This window comes from Plasmodium vinckei (assembly GCF_900681995.1).
Source record: "Plasmodium vinckei vinckei genome assembly, chromosome: PVVCY_02".
Taxonomy (NCBI): domain Eukaryota; phylum Apicomplexa; class Aconoidasida; order Haemosporida; family Plasmodiidae; genus Plasmodium; species Plasmodium vinckei.
In genome coordinates this window covers 40,047-59,772 of record NC_051294.1, presented here as the reverse complement: position 1 = coordinate 59,772, position 19,726 = coordinate 40,047, and the positions used below count along the sequence as shown (strand labels likewise).

At 19.9% G+C, this 19,726-nt stretch overlaps 3 protein-coding genes across 3 annotated transcripts; 2 read left to right on the top strand and 1 right to left on the bottom strand.

Annotated features, from left to right (window-relative positions):
• Positions 1-6,963: 6,963 nt before the first annotated feature.
• PVVCY_0200140 (early transcribed membrane protein) lies at positions 6,964-7,461 on the top strand (the record flags this gene model as incomplete). Its single annotated transcript, XM_008628200.1, has 1 exon — positions 6,964-7,461. One exon carries the CDS (start codon positions 6,964-6,966, stop codon positions 7,459-7,461), a length of 498 nt encoding a protein of 165 aa, XP_008626422.1.
• A 3,273-nt stretch (positions 7,462-10,734) lies between these two features.
• PVVCY_0200130 (Plasmodium exported protein, unknown function) lies at positions 10,735-11,587 on the top strand (the record flags this gene model as incomplete). Its single annotated transcript, XM_008628201.1, has 2 exons — positions 10,735-10,814; positions 10,981-11,587. The coding sequence occupies 2 exons, from the start codon at positions 10,735-10,737 to the stop codon at positions 11,585-11,587; spliced, it is 687 nt and encodes a 228-aa protein (XP_008626423.1).
• A 2,764-nt stretch (positions 11,588-14,351) lies between these two features.
• Positions 14,352-15,944, bottom strand: PVVCY_0200120 (fam-a protein; the record flags this gene model as incomplete). Its single annotated transcript, XM_008628203.2, has 6 exons — positions 14,352-14,483; positions 14,670-14,903; positions 15,006-15,115; positions 15,262-15,331; positions 15,419-15,650; positions 15,817-15,944. The coding sequence occupies 6 exons, from the start codon at positions 15,942-15,944 to the stop codon at positions 14,352-14,354; spliced, it is 906 nt and encodes a 301-aa protein (XP_008626425.2).
• Positions 15,945-19,726: the final 3,782 nt, after the last annotated feature.

Below are 19,726 nucleotides of genomic sequence, written 5' to 3'. Positions count from 1 at the left end.
TTATGAGGATATATATTCCTTATACCTTTAAAAAACCAAAGTTGTATATTTCGATAACATATATACATATAGTATAAGACATTAATTAAAGTACATATATGCTTAATTGCTTAAGATGTAATTTTGGTGTATAAGATTAACAATAGCTTCATGAAACTATATTTAAAAGAAACATTCTTAACCATATATGTATGCATATAAATTTTTGGATATTAAATTCATCATTCTGCTTTAATAAAAAACAATATTTATACTGTCTACTTAATAAAAACGCATAATTTATATTATCCATAATAAAGCAAAAATAATAGTATAAAAAATTATTACATTTGAATAATCTATTTATAAATATGATAATTTATAAGTTTTATTATTAAAGTAAAAATAATGTTATTAATTTTTATAATTAAGTGAAAAGATATATTATTTATAACACGAATTGAGTTAAAAATATAAATAATATAATCAATTATTAATAAATAAAATTACAATAAATATTTATAAATTAATTATATAAAAATATATGTTTATTTATATTAAATAAATATTTAATTAAATTAATTATTAAATAAATATATTTATATTAAATAAACATTTAATTAAATTAATTATATTAAATAAATATAATTTATTTATATTTATATATTTTTAAATAAATAATATTATATTTTATGATGTGTTAATATAATAATTAATTTATTTATTTGTATAAATGCTTTAATTAAATTATTATATAATAATTATATATTTTTTAATTAAACAATAATAATTAATTAATATATGTCTTAATTAAATAATAAATAAATAATTTTTTTTAATTTAAATAATTAATTATGTTATATATTTTTAATTTTATAATATAAATTAATTTATTTATATACATATAAAATTATTAATTAAATAAATTACCACATAAAAATATATAATATAATAATATTTATATCATTAATTAAAATAATAAAATTAAATTATTTATTATATATTATTAATTAAAATATTTATACAATAAATTAATTATATTTATATATTAAAATACATTTAATTAAATTAATTATATATAATTAGCATATTAAAAATATAAATATAATTTATTAGACATTTAAAAAAATAAAAAATATATTATTAATAATATTAATTTAATTAAATATTTAATAAATAAAAATATTATTTAATAAAATTTAATTAATAATTTATTTATTTTTTAAATAATTAATATATTATTAATTTAATGTTGATTAAATTAATTTCGTATTATACATTTAATATTATTTAATTAAATTAATATATATATTTTTTAAATATATTAATTTAATAATATATCTTTAATTAATTATTAGATTTATTTATTTTTAATTAATTCTTTAAATTATTTAATTATAATTTAATAATATATCTTTAATTAATTATACATATTTATTTATTTTTAATTAATTCTTTAATAATTATTTAATTATATTTAATAATAATATGTAATTATATAATAATAATTAATATCCGGCTTTATATTATCCCAAAATAAAATTATTATACAATCTATAATTAATATTTGTGTATTTGTTTAATCCATATTTTATTGTTTATTTGAATTATATTATATTCTATTAAATTACTAATATATTGCTACTAATAATGAATTATAATAATAATTTTTAACAATTTATTGAATAATTAAATATATGTATATAGAAATTACTAACATATGATAATCAGGCTATAATAAACAGTATATAATTTTTAGTATACTCAATATTTTTAATAGACTTTCTTCAAAAAAATGCATTGAATTTATTTTATTAATATATTGCTTATTTGCGTTTTTTATATTAAACATTTTCATACGGAAAATAAGACAGTTGATTGATAACAAAAAATATTCAGCTATATATAGATATAGCATCAAAACTATAATGAGAAACATCTTAACTTAATAAAGCAAAAATTATAACAGCATAATCTACTAAAATATACATTTTCAAATATATTTCACTATGTCTTTATATATAAACACATAATTATCATTGTTTTGTCTTAACAATCGTCATTTTTTATAATTATAAAAGTAATTTTATTAGCATTAACTTGCTGGAATAATTTAATAAATAATTCTATGTGCATAAAATATGAATGGAAAGCAAATATTGATAACAATATTGTTGATATGTAAAATAATACAAAAAACAATCTCATATATAAGAGAAGCCTTAACGACATTTAATAAATAACAAATTAAATATTCGTTCCTATAAATACCATACAAATAGTCTTATCATTTATTCGATCTGGGTAAAAGCTATTACAATCATTCTACTTGTTTCATTTATTAATGAGATAGAATGCAAAAAAATATTTGAAGACATATTTATAAAATTTGTCTAATTGAATTATGCAGTAAAAATCTAATTGCATCACTAAAAAAAATGAAAATATTATTAGATCACGCTATCATCATTAGATATATTTATTAATGTATTGAATATGCATCATCGAAAAAAGAGAATTTGCATCATTTGTTATTTATTGAAATATTGCCACCTCAAAAGGTATAAGAAATTTATACTAGGATAATATAGGGTAAAAAGTGAATTAATATATAATTTTTCTTTGTTATATCATATTCAAATCACAAAGATACTAAATGTATTGAAATCATAATGCTCAATATAAAAAATTAGAGAAAACCAATTATATGCATATATCGAATAAGCTGAGAAAAATATTATATAAAATTATATTATACCAATTTTTGTATAAAAAGCTAATTCAATGAAAAACGATGTAAATTATAAAAGCATAAAAACATTAATAGAAATAAACAATAATAGATTAACGATTTATTTTTAAAAACATAATTTTGATAATTTAATAATTGCCTTTGTTTCATTATGCATCTTATTATATCAAATAGTATCTTTAAGTTATCTATTCATTCTGTAGGCTAATTTGTTACCCTTTTCAAATATCTTTATATCTTCGAGTTGTTTTATTATTATACTAATATTCATTTATTTTTGTTTGGCTTTAAAGCTTATGCTATGATTGCATGGAACAGTAAAAGTAATTACTTCCTACATAAAATTTATTTGTCTAAATAGTATAGTACCCGAGTCAATAGTACATTGAAAAAATATTTTACTTTGGTATGTGCATTTAAAAAAAAATATACAAATAAAAATATATTTATAATTAATATAGAAGGAAAACGCATGTATCGCAACTTACAAAAGTGTGTCATTGGTTTAATCTATAAATGAAAAAATACATAATATTTGATATGCATTATTAATAATACTCATTGTAATATAAATTATAAAGTACTATTTATGTGTATATGCATTAATAGGTTATTGAAAATAATGTGTATAAAATGAATTGAATGTATATTACAGATATTGAAATCATGAAAAGGACAAATATACCGCTTTGCAACTGTATAAAATGCAATATGTTAGTTAAAAAATAAAATGAAAGTCCTTTATATAATTTCATTGATATGGAATTTAATAAAGGCGAAATATAAACAAATTATAAAATGGAATATAATATATTATTAGCAGACAACTGAGTATAAATATTCAAAAATTCGTAAGATCAAATGTTTATATCTAGAAAATCGTGAATCATCGGAAACAGACGTATATAGGCAATTTAACCATAATTTAACTATCATTGTATATATATTTCAATAATAATTTACATTACATAAATATTTTTACTAATGATGTTTATTACTGGGTAGTGTATCTTGAATAGACTTTACATGATTATCCCCTTTTTTATATTATGCTTGTAGCCTTATATTAAGTGTTTTATTATGCGCTTTCAAATGTTTTTTAAAGTAAATAATTAATCGATATATAAATTTGATTATCATAAAATCGTTTTCTTGTGAATTTACGTATTATACAGTAATTTGGTGTGAGAAAGAAATGCAGTTGAAGTATTTATATAATATTTTTATGGAAGAAAGAAATAATAATAAAATTTGTTTTTCATTATATAAATAAAAATTAGCACTTATTGCTATGCCTTTACCTAAATAGATAGGTGTGCTATTTTTGAGATGCAATTATTAGACAAAAATTACTTTAAATATAACTAATAATAAAAATTGTTATGAAGATAATAACTGTCTATAAAGAGGGTTGGTATTTGCAGTTTAAAAAAATGAAAGAATGTATGGATAAACACAGATTTGATTCGAAAAAATTTGTTTTAAAATAATATATTTTATTTTTTATGAAAGCATTCTATATTATATAAAAAAAAATTAAGAAACCTATGATTCCCTAAACAAATTTTAAGTAAATAATGGTACTTATACTATAAATATAAAAAGTAATCAATGGAAATAAATAAAATCAGGATAAAGTACTTCGGATAAAACTAAAATAAGAATGATATAATATACATGGATGGGTATGAGTAATGTACTTGTTTAAATTTTGTAAGCATATTACATTACTTAAAATTATAGATTATGTTTAGTTTTATATAGATGCATCATGCCATTAAAGTATTATATTTAGTTATATTTTTTTTAAGTGTCTATATTGATGAAAGCATAAAAAAATTATTATTTTTTCCTCACATAAGAATTTTTTATTCTTATGTATAATTAGTAAAAACTATAAATATAGCTCTTATATCAACTTATTCACATAAAAATTTATGTTCATTATACTTGTATATATGCACACGCATACATTCATTTTTATTGGTATTTTATTAGCATTAAATTTTTAATATTAGAAACACTAAAATTAAAAGATGTTACATTATCATATTTAAAGTAGCAATCTTAAACCTCAAATATAGTAAATTAATATATCCGATATGAGGATATACATTACTCATTATTAATATAAATCTACCACAAAATAAAATAAATACTTATATAGTTATGAAGGTGTAAAACCAGGTACCATGCTTCCATGATGCATAATAATAATAATGTATACATATAATGTTTATTTTATATAGTTTAAATACTCCCCTATATATCATGTGCGCGTTTTTTAAGTATACTAATTTTAGTAATTATTACTATTATTAATGCTATAAGTGGAACAGAGTTTTTGCAAATTTTATGGGGTATATAGTAGAAGTGTGTGAACTATAAGTCATTGGATTCTTATAAGAAAAATTGTATTATAATTTATTATGTTTTTAGGGATGTAGGCAATTTGAAAATATTCACCCATTATTTTTTTACATAATTCAAGGTATAAGTGTTAATGCAAATTGCTTATATATACATTTATATGTCAAAATATAACTTTTAAAATAAAAATGTAATCTAAAATAGGTTATTTATAAATGCAAACAAGTTTTATATTTGTACTATTCAAATATATAATATTGACTCTTTTCAATTGTGTTAGTAATTTTAAGGGTACTAAAAGTATATTTTTATGTTGCCATATTGATAATGCATATATACAATATGATATAATTAAGTTGTATTATATGTTTTCATGTTTTTTGCTCGACATTATTTATAATAACGTGTTCTATTTACATAGCATTCAGCTGTTTGGATTTGATTTTTATGCATTACTTCAACTTAGATAAAGGAATTAAAATAAAAAATTTATAATTAAAAAAAAATTATTGGATATTATTAATTTTTAAATATCACAAAATTGCAATTATTTCTTTAGTTTTAAAACTAATTAGTGCCTAGAAAGTTGAAGAAAGATGTTTTAAACAAATAATATATTATATTATGTGTAATATTATTTATTTTATTTATAATGAGTTAAAAATTCAAATATGTGTTTTCATGCAAAATTATCATATACCCTTAAATATACATAATACATCTCTTTCTCATATATCAAAAGTTTGTAATTAATATAAAATATATTTATATAATATCCTAAAATAAATAAGTATTATTAGCACCCTTTGTAGCTAAAATTTGATATATATAAAATATATATAATAATATTTATAGCTTGGAAAAAATTATAAATACTAAAATTAATATTAAAGCTAAGCTAACTTTAGGTTATGAACCAAATTATTTAAAAAAAGAAGGAAAATGGAATGTTAATATTTTATATTACTTTGAATAAAAATATTTAAGGGTTATGCATGCAAAAAACATCGCTAATAAGGAGGGGGTGCAATGAGTAATGCTATCAAATTTCCTAATATATTAGTAATTTTTTTAAAGAATATTTTAAGAAAAGTTATAAGTAAAATACAAAATAGTAGTTTTAGTTTAGTTATATATTAAAATATTATTTAAAATATGTTGATAATATAAAAATGATGACGCTATTTTTGAAAGCAATACTTTTCAAATAGTTTTGGGACGCTTTAATAGTAGCGAAAAATGCTATAAATAATTTAAGTTAGTTCGTTCTCTTTTTTCTCAACAATTTAATAATTGGCAATACGTCAATTAATAAATATTGGCTGAAATAAAACAAAGCAATTTATATTAAGGTAAAGTGTCGTTAAGATATAATAATTATACTGCACTTCGTTTATATATAGAAAAAAATTAATTTTTTATTTAAAATTCACCCCTTCCAATCCTTTTCATATAACTTTTATAAGAATAGTTTCCAAATATAGCAAGCTATTTTAGATGATAATAAAGTAATATAACTAAAATTTTTACTATGAAAAAAAAAATAATGTCCAAAGAACTCAAAAGCAATAAAAAAAATATTAATATATTATTAAAAAAAAAGTTAATGCATATTTTAATTTTTTTATAAAATTAATATCTTTGAAAAAACATAAAATTTTTTCATAAATTATTTATAATAAATAAATTAGCATCTTATATTAAATATTTTTAGGCTTTTATCATATTTTATTTATTTTTTAAAATTTAACTATATTTTACCTTTAACATAATTTATGGTATTTATTATTATTACCATTAAACATTTTTAATCATATTAAAGAATTGAAATAATATATTTTAATCCTTTTTCCAATTAAAAAATGAAAGTCCCAAAAGTAAGTGCTATTTTTTTGGTTTTTCTCCTTTCCGTTTGTTTTTTACCATCACCTTCATTATGTGATGCAAATGCCGCCAATCCTAAAGTTCCAAATGTTGCTAGCCCAGCCGTAAGTGCTAGCTCGGCTGAAAGCGCACAAGGACCAGCTGTAAGTCCAAAAATTAACAATCCACCAGCTCCAGAAAAAAATGATAATAAGGATATAGCAAAAATTGATGACAAAATAAATAAAAAAAAAAGCAGCGCTAAACCATTGTTAATTACAGCAATATCAACAATGGCAGCAATAGCAATTGCAAGCGCATTAGGTTATGGTATGTACACAAAGAACAAAGCAAAACCCGAAAAGGAGGGTGAAGAAGGTGATGCATCTACCAATGAAGACGCAGATGATTCTGAAGAATCTAATGAAACCATCAAAGATGTTGAAGAAGTAGTTTCTGATATAATCGACAAAGTTACTGATGCTGAAAAAAACTAATAAATCCGCAACATAAAATATAATACATTTTAAGTTTAAGGTATATGTGACCAATTCAACTAATATATATATCCGAACCAGATGAATTATCATAATTAGCTATTTTATTTCCAACTATATATAATGGAATAAATGTTATAAAAATACACAGCTGAATTTCTCAAATTCATTTGTATATAAAATGGCGCCTTTTAAATTGTATTGTATTATATTGGTTGATTTATTTTAACATTTTTTTATAATTATAAAAAATTACAAATATATACATATGCACAAAGACTTTTAGAAATTTATTTTTCATACCTTAGCATTTAGTTCTAATTGCATATTTAAAATTTTACAAGTTCATAAAATATTTTGTGAGAATAAAGTGTTTGTATATAATGTATATTATATTATATATATGTAATTTTTTCACGATAATATAGAGTGTTATTCATTATAAATATTAACAGATCGCATTACATTTATGATTTACTGAGTGAATAATAAAAACTGGAACGTTTTTATGACAATCATACTTAAAACACATTTATTATGCAATGTGATAATAAATTGCAATTTGATCACATAAAAAAATAAAGTCAATTTTATGTATTATTAAGCCTTTAATTTTAAGGTAGAGATATTACATAAGGATTTTATTTTAATTAGGTTTTCTGCGATATGTGCAATTCTATGTAACAAATAGGTATTGGGTAAATCATGCATCCGTAAGTCATGATATTGCTGTTATAAGTATCTTTATTTTCCTTCGGTTTTCGATGTTTATGTTAAAGAGCCATGTTTCTAATTTGTGTAAGTAACATTAATATATCTATGATTCAAAAAATTAATTCTTATTTTATGACTAGTAAATAAATTTAAATGGTGATAGATGCATCTTGAATATATTTTTTCAATCAAATTCTAATTTCCATATTGAGGCATTTTAATAGATAAATTCGGAGAATATTAAAATAATTAAATAAATTCAATTATAAAATTACAATATTTTATAAAATTATCATGTGTGCAACTTTGTGCAGCAGGGATATATAATTACTTAATTACTAAAAAAATATTTTTTGTAATTTTTGTTTCTTTGTAAAATTTTTTGGTTGCTGATTTTTATCTATCAGATCCATTAAACATTAAACTGTTAATATTTTTTACTTTTTTCTTATATATTTTTATATTCTTTTAAATAATGATTACCTAAAAATACTCCCAATATATGCAAGCACAAAAAATACGAAAGTTTATGTGTTGTATGCATTATATATATTTTTTATTAGTTTGTAATTTAAAAACATACTTTAAATTAGTAAATAAATTATATACTAGGTTTAAAAAATGAAATAAATAAAAAACAGGAAATAATTCAGTCTAAATAGGTATACGTACAGTATATATATAAAGTAATAAAATAATTCATTTAGGTTATATGTATAACTGTTACACTAATATTTTATAGTTATAACAATATTGTCATAACAATATTACATTATTTTACTTTTAGTTCATTATAATATTACTTTATTGGCTGTTTGTTTATATATTTAATCGATACCATTATTATTATTTATTTAGTGGGCAATATTTATTTGTTATTTACCATTATATTAAGCTAATTACATCTATATATGCATTAAGAAACGCTGAAAATTTAATGAAACGTATTTTATTGCAAATAACAAATATTATTAATTAGTGAACAGAAAAGGATCTTACAGCGCTTGACATAGCTATTATTGTCTAACGCGTTCTTTAAAAATAATAAAAGATATAACAATTAAAATATATAATAAAGCTATTAAGAAAAATATTTAATGTGGTGCTATATCAAACTTTTATTCCCTTGTATTCAAAAACAATCATTTATAGACCCCTAAAAAAATACTTTTGTGAAAATGGGGATTCTTTGAAAAAAAAGACATTTATATATTATGAAAACATTTTATGTTAGCGCTATCGTAAGTGATAGTACATTCCTTTAAGAAGAATATATATTATATAAAAAGAATGAAATATAGGTATTTCTAAACTCATTTTTAGTTTAACTTAATTTATGTTTTTGTTTCCTTTTTTATTGCTTTTAGTGATGCACGAAATATCAAATTTTTTAATATGATCTTTATGATTATTCAGTCATAAATACATATATGTATTATTGGTTCATAATATATTCGTCCTTAAGCTCTTTTAATATATATCTCTTGATGTTGTTGTACATCATATACATTTATAGCTTTATTTTTAAACTTTTATATTTAAGTCTTTGTTTTTAGAATTAAATGTATATAATTAAAATAATTTTATATTTGTTCCATGCATTTTTTATTTTGTTTAAATGGCTAATTTAGGAATTATATATACATTAAAATGTAATGCTATCATTTTTAGCATATATTTAAGATGCGTTACATCAATAATAGAGAATCCTATTTATCAATCATTAATGCTTTAATTTTAATATTTACTTTTTATTTAAGAATGTCATAGTTTTAATTTACAATTTTATTTTACACAATATATTTTAATTATAAGGAGTTTTAAAATTATATGAGCGTTATAATTGTTTTATTACAGTAATTAATTTTCCTACAATTATCTGGGATACACACAGATGTGGTTATTAAAGGCTAAATTGTCGAATATAGTAAATTTGAGAATATATGATATGCTAATTCATAAAATAATTTTAAATAATATTAATAAAAAAAATTAATTTAATGGCACCAATGAAAAATAAAGGAAATTTCACTCACAATATTTATTTCTCTTTCTCGATATGTGTAATTATGAAATTATGCCTAAAATAAGCTCAAATCAATAAATATACACACACACCTAATAATAAAAAATTTAATTTAAAAAAAATAAAAATATTATAACGTTTATATTAAACTTGTTTAGTGTGATAATTTAATTATCAAAATATGAAAATAATAAACACATTACTGCAAATTAACCTCAAATTATTTTATGTGCTGTTTGCTATTTGTTTTGTTCCTAGCAACCAAATTATATATTACACATTGTAGGTATGAAACTTATATTAAATATATATATTTTTTTTTAATGAAAGCTAAATATGCTTTTTCTATAACTATATATTAGCATAAAAAGGGGGAAATAGTATGCTTATATTTTCAAAAAAATGCAATGCTTGATGAGATATATAAATGAATTTAGATAATAAATTTGAAATCGATAAATATATATCATTAAAGGCATTGCTTTTCGTAATATAAATATTAGAATATATTAAAATACGGTTGTAAATATAAAATGAAAATTCACGAAATTATTTTAAACATTATTGTTCTAATTATTGTATATTGCAAAGCATCTCACTATTACCATTCTAAGTAAGGATTATTCATGGACTCTTACTATGCTTGAAAACTTATATGAACATATGTTAATAAGAATTTTAACTTTACGGACATACTTCTTTCTTTATATATTATTCACATGCATGAACTAAAAAAACAAAATATTATCATTGCATAATTTTATTGTCTTTTATTGCAGATGCACTGCACAATATATTGATGAAAATGATTTTTATAAATTTAAAAAGGGAAAACGGTTTGCAAGAATTTTGCGAGTGAACGATATGAATATATTTCGCATATATGGAAATGCGAAACATGACGAAAGCGTTCACCAGGAAATAATGGAGCCCCCAAGCCTTATTCCTAATTTTATAAATTCCAATGGGTCTTCTAATACAAATGAAGACTCTGAAATGATGGAATATATTATGCTCACAATTGAGGCGTGGAATCAAATTTTTTTGACTATGTTTGAATTGTATAATTCGTATACAGATGACAATAATATTACAGATAATCAATGGAAGTGTATGATGTGGAATGATATATGGTACAAATATCTAGAAATTTTAATTTCTGATATCAGCGAGATTATTCAAAATCCATCTTATTCAATGATGGATATTCAACCCATTTTCTATGAATATATGAATCACTCTATTAACGATTTTTCAACATTTTTAGAGATAATTCAGAATGAGTGGGAATTAAAACTTCAAAGAGAAGACCAGAATCCAGAAGCAAGAGAACCAGAAATTGAAGTTTCCGAATCTGAAAATAATACTGCGGAAATAAACGAATAGACCTTGAGTTATTAGAATGTCTTTGAAGTTAAATACATAAACGTGTTGACATATTATTTTGCGGAAATTTATGGATATTTCTCGGTTAAAGACACTGATTAATTAAAATTATTTTATATGGATACCGGATATTATTTGTGCTTACATCAATATAACAAACTTGATTTAATATGAACATATATAGTGAAGAATCCATTTGTTTTTAGAGATAATATTAAGAAAATAGTTATAAATTACTATAATTTATATTAATAAACCGAGATATATATTTTTATACAAAATGGAAAATAAGGATCATCAATAATGTCACCTGTTAAGGAATGATAAATGATAGGATAATGATAATGCATGAAATATTTTGATTACAGAAACAAAATGAGTGTATGTATAACCATTAATTCGTTTTTTTAGAAATTTGTAAAATAAAAAAAACGATATATATTGATAATAAAACAAGTTCGGATAGATATTACATTTCACAAAATACAATACTTGTATTTGTTTTTCCTATTTTAAATAATTTATTCGACTCAAATTACCATTGATATTTTATAAGAAAGCAATAATTAAGATAAAGTGTCTCTACATAATTGAGAATTATCTATATTTATTGCTATAAATGTTTATTTCTATTTTAGTGTTACATTATCAATTTGTTTAGTAATCATATACAAAAGGCACTAACATACTGATTTTCATACGTATGATTATGATTCTATTATATATACTGTGTATATATATAATATCGCAATATATGATATATTTGCTTTATTTAACAACTTTTATTTGTATGCTACATAACATTTTTTATTTAAATTATAATTACACTCATCCCAAGCTTCTATAACAATTTTATATACAATATTATAAAATTGTGATAAGATTCACTTTAGGCATATTACCTATACTACAATACATGTGGATTAATATATAATAGACAATATTAAAATATAAATTCATAATTATATGTCAAAATTTTGTAAAATATCATTGTCTATAACGAAATAAAATATATACATTTAATCTGTTTGAAATTTTTATTTTTTTGTTATTATGCATATCTAAATTAACATATCAGTAGTTTAAATATGTTTTTATGAAAACTATATATATATTCTAAAACATTATATATTAATACAATGAAAAATAAAACATCATATTTTATTTAAACCATTTCGATTAAGTGTGTTAATATATCTTTGTATATGCATTGATGTAGTGACACCGACAACTAATAATACATTAATATTTTATAAATTCGAGGAACTACATAATGGGTATTTGATTCACTTAAATTTATATATATTCATTATATATTTTATAAAACTTGAATAAAGCTAAAAATGGACACCAAATGAATTATTACGATTTTTAGTTAACTATACTTTTATAACAATGTCACGCATATTAAAAGCTCCAATAAATATAATATTCGTTTAGTAATAATAATGTATTATTACTGCATATTAATAATAAGAATAATATTATTGCTACAGATCATAATATATATAAATTTCAAGTGTTTGCGTCACCTGTTTTGGCACAATATATATAAAAAGAATATGGTTATACTCAATATACATATTAAAATAAAAATACATTATAATATCTTATTATATGATAAATCCATTTGTTGATGTTACATTACCTAAAATTGCTAATAGATTAAATTTTATAAAATTTTCGTTAATATTTATTTTTGTTTGTTTTTTTTAAATGGTTTATTAGTGTAAAAAGTTTGATGGTTTGATGAAAATTTTCTCGATGAATTAGACAAATATGAAAGTTATAAAACTTTTTCTAAGAAATCAAAATATACTGGTTTTGATAAAATTAATGGTGGTGTTTATGGCTGTTTAATAAAATTTTCAATGATTCCAATGAGAGGTGGCTAATCGAAAATGATAATAATAAGATTTTTTTAATATATTATGATGTGGTTATGTTATAAATTAAATCAAAAATTACATAAAGGAATCATAAATTTAGACAAGCTTTATACTCATTATTTAGATAAAAATATGGAGTATACTATACCTATATATAAATTTAAGAAATATACTAAAAACTATAATAACTTTAAGCAAATCATTGATATTAAAAAGAAGTTGATGGATATTAATATTAAAGATATTCCATATTTTGTGATGCATTAAAATTTTTATGTCGTATGAATATTTAGCTTGGTGTGAATAAGAAAAACGCCACAACCTATTTCGTAAAACATAAAGAATTTATTGAAACACATAAAAATATGTTTAATGGAGAACTTAATGATAATAAAGGTAAACCATATAGTAAAAAACAGTCTTATTTATCAAAATATTATGATAATTTAAAAAACTCATGTTCTTTATCTTTTGCACTGGATACACTTTCAAGATAAAATTTTAATAGAGCAAAAAGTAAATAGAAAAACAAACCATTAAGAAACGAATATGAGAATTGTAATGATATATTTAAGATGCTCTTACATTAGCATACATAACAAATTTTAAATTCAAATATAGAGTTTTATGAGAATGACAATATTATAAACATATATATTTTTATCGTAAGAAATAAAAATATTAATAAGATCGGAAAAATATAAATAAAGAATATTCACAAATTAAATAAATGTAGACAAACTTATGCTAAAATACATAAATAATTTACATATTAAACAAAACTTTTTAAACACAAAAAAACATTTTATGATTGAAACATAAAATAAAAATAATTAACAAAACAAACTGATTTTATTAATATAAATATTTCAATATTAAATATTATCATTCGTAATATACATATATTTATCAGAAAATAAATGTATTAATCTGGTTAGCTTTAAAATGTTTAATCCTCTAAACATTTTATTAAGCCATCTTGGGAGTATGGAATAACTACCTTCAATCTATGAAAAAAAAACAGATAAATATATAAAATGTCTAAACTTTTGGAAATTGATAGATATATTATAAATATGTGTGTTACAGAGAGACAATGCGTTTTTGATAAATACTAAATTGAGAGAACACAATACAAATAATAAATAAACGGCGAAATATAATTATTTTGCTAAAACTTTTATATTGCTTACAAATTTGACATAGGTAATATTAATGTGATCAGTTTCTTTTTTAACTATATATCCGAATACGTTAACAAACATTTTTTTTAATTTCCCTTTTCTAATATCCTCTTCAGAGTTAATGTCAATTCTTAATGAATTTGCCTTTGTTAAGATAGTTTTATTAAAGCTTTTATTATTGGAATTGTTATGATCATTTATATCTGTTGGTACATAGGCAATTATAGTTTCTTTTGGTGTTACCTACAAGATTAATAAAAATATATATGTATATTGTATAAAATATGGTTTAATAGTATGAAAAATACAATTTATAGATGGTGGAGGAAAACAAGATATACTTACATTAACTTTTTTCATTAAAGCATAAAAATATTTTTTGAGGGATCCAATACGGCTTTTGTGGCGTTGTTGTAATAATGCTAAATTGGTATTGTATAACCGGGAGATTTTTCCTAAAAAGAGTTGTTATTTTACATCATGTAATTCAAATATTATGAAATATAATAAATAGTATCATACAACTTTGATAAATATAAAACAAAAAATATGCATACAGAATGATAATCACATATTAAATTTATTAATTATATTTATATACCGCTAATAAAACTTTCATCGAAATATTTGGCACCATTGGGATTTGATAGAAGAGTTACTATGTCATCATACTATAGACAAAGAAAAAAAATATCTATAGATTTAGTATTTTTTAACACGACTTTACAATTTAAAATATTTTTCTCATTAATCCATACCTTATTGGGATCTTGGATTATAATGCTAAGTTTGCCAGCCTCTGGATTTCCGGGCTTTGTAAAATATAAATTTGCATTTTTCTCACTATGATATAAACTGTAGTCGTCTTTATTTTTAGCATGGTTTCGTAAAAGTGTTATAGCTTCGTCCATAACTTCAGTTGCTTTTGTAATTTCTTCCGGATTTGTGCATAGGAGATTATCACTCGAATTATCATTGTCCAATGTTAACCTGTTTTTAATTTATATCAAAAAATAAATGTATTTACAAAATGATATTTTTACCATCCAATCGGTATACAGAAGAATATTTGAAGATATTTGTTATATTATCATAATGGTACATACATTGTATAAATATATTAGATGTAAATATGTATATTATCATATTTCCTTACGTAAGATTTTTTGAACCAATATTTCCTAGAGCAATATCTTTTGCAGTTTCTTCCCCAAGGGTTTCATTACTTGCATATACAAACAAGCTTAAAAGTAAAAAAATTGTCTTAGTATATTCTATATTCATTTTATTTTTTAATATATAAAAAATAAAAATATATATTACTATTTTGTTAAAAACTAAAAATATGAAGATATAAAAATTGTATAAGTATAATTCAAATTTAAGCAAAAATATATAAGAACGTTTTAGAAGACTAATATTTAATCAATAAATCAATATATTAATAATTCGTACGCTTTATTTGATTTACATATCAAATATATTTGTATTTAAATATTTTCATTCCAAAGAAAAAAATATCTAAAGTTTTCATAAAAATTAATAAACATGAGTCTAATGAATTTCAGTGCATCTAATATTATAATAAATAAAAATAAATAAGTTTTTTAATATATTATACTATATGCATGCATGTTTTATATTTTTACAGTTCTTTAAACTAAACCTTAAATTAAATTAAAAATTATTATATAATAAAAAAAAAATATAATGTATTATTACATATGAAATTATACGCATAAAATATATCTATATACCCATAAAACAAATCTATAATTTTTGCCTATACTGTTTTACTTATTAGAAAGCTTATAATACAAAATATCAACCTATAAAGACAATATAAAAAAAATATAAGATTTAAATATAATTATATATTAATGAATCAACAAATATTACAAAAAAAATAGATGATTAATGATAATTATATAAAAAATAGCGTTGTTATCTCGTTCCATTAATTTTTCGCATTTTTTATATAATTCTTTATTCTGGGTACAAAAAATCGCTTTTATATTTTTAAATAGAGAAAAATCTAATTTAATCTGAAAATTTAGATTAAGTTTATGTATTGTTGCAACCAACGCTGCTACAACAAAATATTTTTAAACCCATCATTAATTCTATATTATAGTAAATAATGTTTTTTGCGTTTTTTTATTATTTTTAATATAAATTTTACTAAATAAAAATTTTCTAGGATTAAGAAGTTGATAAAAAATATTTATTTTAGTAGTATTGGTATGCATAACCTTTTGCGCATAAGTGCAAATATAAAATATATTTTTATGTAGAACAAATATTATTAAATATACATATTAGAATAAAAAATCAATGAAAGACATAAGAATAAAAATAAATAATGGGTATTTACATATAAAAAATATATTTATTTTTAAATTTAATATTATTGGGACCATATGGTCGTGTTTTCTGGTTTATGGTTATGTATTATGATTCTATATTATGGGTTATAGTCGTGTTCTATGAAATTTATATTTGGGTCAGGGATCAGGTTTCATATTCATTTTATTTTTTATAATTTTGTAACACTTATGGGCATATACACAATATTTAGAATATAAATAAATAATAAATTATTAAAAGAAAAAGTATATGTATAATAGTCCTCAATTTTGGAATTCTATATAAAAAGGATGACAAACATTATTATGAAAGAGGATCAGTAAGAAAATCATGTTCACAAGCTATATGCTTATATTTTATATAACTTAAATATTAATATATATAATAATGGAAGTTTTTTAATATTAAATACTAGATAGAAATATATAAAAAGGCTTAATATGCTATACCATAGTTATCAATTATATATTAGATTACAACCATAGTTTAAATTATATAGAATTATACACATCGCAACATACAATACTATTTCTTTATTTTTTTAACGGTTTTCTTTAATAAAATTTTTTATGTGGTGTCACAGTTCTTAATCGAAGCTATAACTTTCCATATAAATAATAATACATGAGGAAATATTGTGCTAATACTAATTTAAAATATTTGGCCACAAAATAATTTATGAGCTACTACACGTATTTTTATTATTAATTAAACAAATTATATACGATTACAGTTGATAATAATAAAATATATATCAATACTCGAGGTGGCACAATAATCTACAACGGAATAAAGCTTATGGCTTAGTATTTTTTTATAACGGTTAAAAAACATATATTAATAAAAACTGTTAAGCGGTTAAATAATATATTAATATAGAATCTGCCATATATATGTATAAAAACTTATTTGTTTTTTCATTAAATTTACAGTTTGTTTATTCCAAAGTTTATACTTCTGGTAAGTTTTTAATATATATTAATAGGAATAGTTTTATATGGCTTTGTTTGTTTATCATATAGATATAATATTAGATTAACAATACAATACATTTTATGTTCCATAGTTTGAGCTATATATAAATTATTAAATATATAAAATATATTATGTTTTAAAATAGTTAAAATGAAAATATACAAGTATATTAATAAATTTGTATAATATATTTTGTTCCAATAAAATCCTTAATAATTAGAAAATATTTGGTACATAAAATTAGGGCTATTATTTTAATATTTATAGATATAAACGATTATACCCATTATATCCATGATTAGAAAATAAAATTGTTTATTTCGGAAATATCTTATAAATACATATTAATGTAAAATTTATAGAAAAGGGATGCTCCAATTAATTAGTTTGAAACTTATATCTTTTTGTTATATGGATTTATAAATTCATAATTATACGTTCTAAGAATAGCATTTTTACGAGATAACATATATATTTTAAAATAATATACTTTATAACAATGGAATAAATAAACTTTATACATTGATTTAAAGTATTCCTATTGAGTGCATTAATTGTTACGTTGTAACAAGCATTAGTATAACACCAGAAATCATGGTAACAATAGATAAACATTATAAATATTAACAAACATATTATGCATATTTGATACACTTTATGGGTATACGGCCATTATACATATTATTAAGCATGATATAATATTAGAAACGTATGCATAAAAATTAAGGGGAAATATTATAATATTTAGTTAAGTAAGATTCGATGCGGTAATATTAGAATTAACATTACAAGAAAAACAATATTAAATCTAATAATTCTATAATTTTCTCTAAAAATATTATTATTCTATTATAGAACTAAATACCATTTTATTACAAATATGCAATATATAATATGTATTTAGGTCCTAAATAGAAATATGTTCATAAAATAGTAAGCCGTGTTATATTATTTATAAAATTTGATCATTACTAACAAACCATGAGAAATTGTTAAAATTATAAAGTACAAAATTCTAAACAAATCGAAATGAAAAATATTTCATTTAATTGGTTTGTAATTTAAAATTAGTTTTAAATATTATTATATATTAAATAGTTTATAATAACGAAAAAAATAATAAGTATTATATATACTCTATTATTCTAAAACGATTTTATTTCCATGACATATTTAGTTTATGATTAGCCCGATTATATTATATTATATGTGCTTTTTTATTTTAAAAAAATTCATAAAATATGTAGCATAATATTATTTATTAAAATTTGTTTGTGTATAAATAAAGTTATTGCACATTTTTAAATGTTTTTAATTAAGATAAACAAATTAAAAATAGATACTAATTATGTATAATATATTTAGAAAAAGAAATAATATTAAATCAATTTTTTAGTTATTATAACTTAAACGGAAAAAATGTTCATATTTACTAAATATAATATTAAAAATGATAAATATGATGTACATAATATTAACTTATATCAAATAATGAAGTACAAATATGTTTTAACAATTATACTAGTAATGTATTTCTAATTCTATATATATATTTATAATAATATAAACATTGGAAATGTCCTTATTAAAAAATATAGAGAGTACATATTTCTTTTCTATGTGTAAACATGTAATTACAAGGAGAAACATTTTATTTAAATTATTACAATATTGCATATGATTCTATAATATTATAATTCCAATTGCTATTCAAATTATGATTT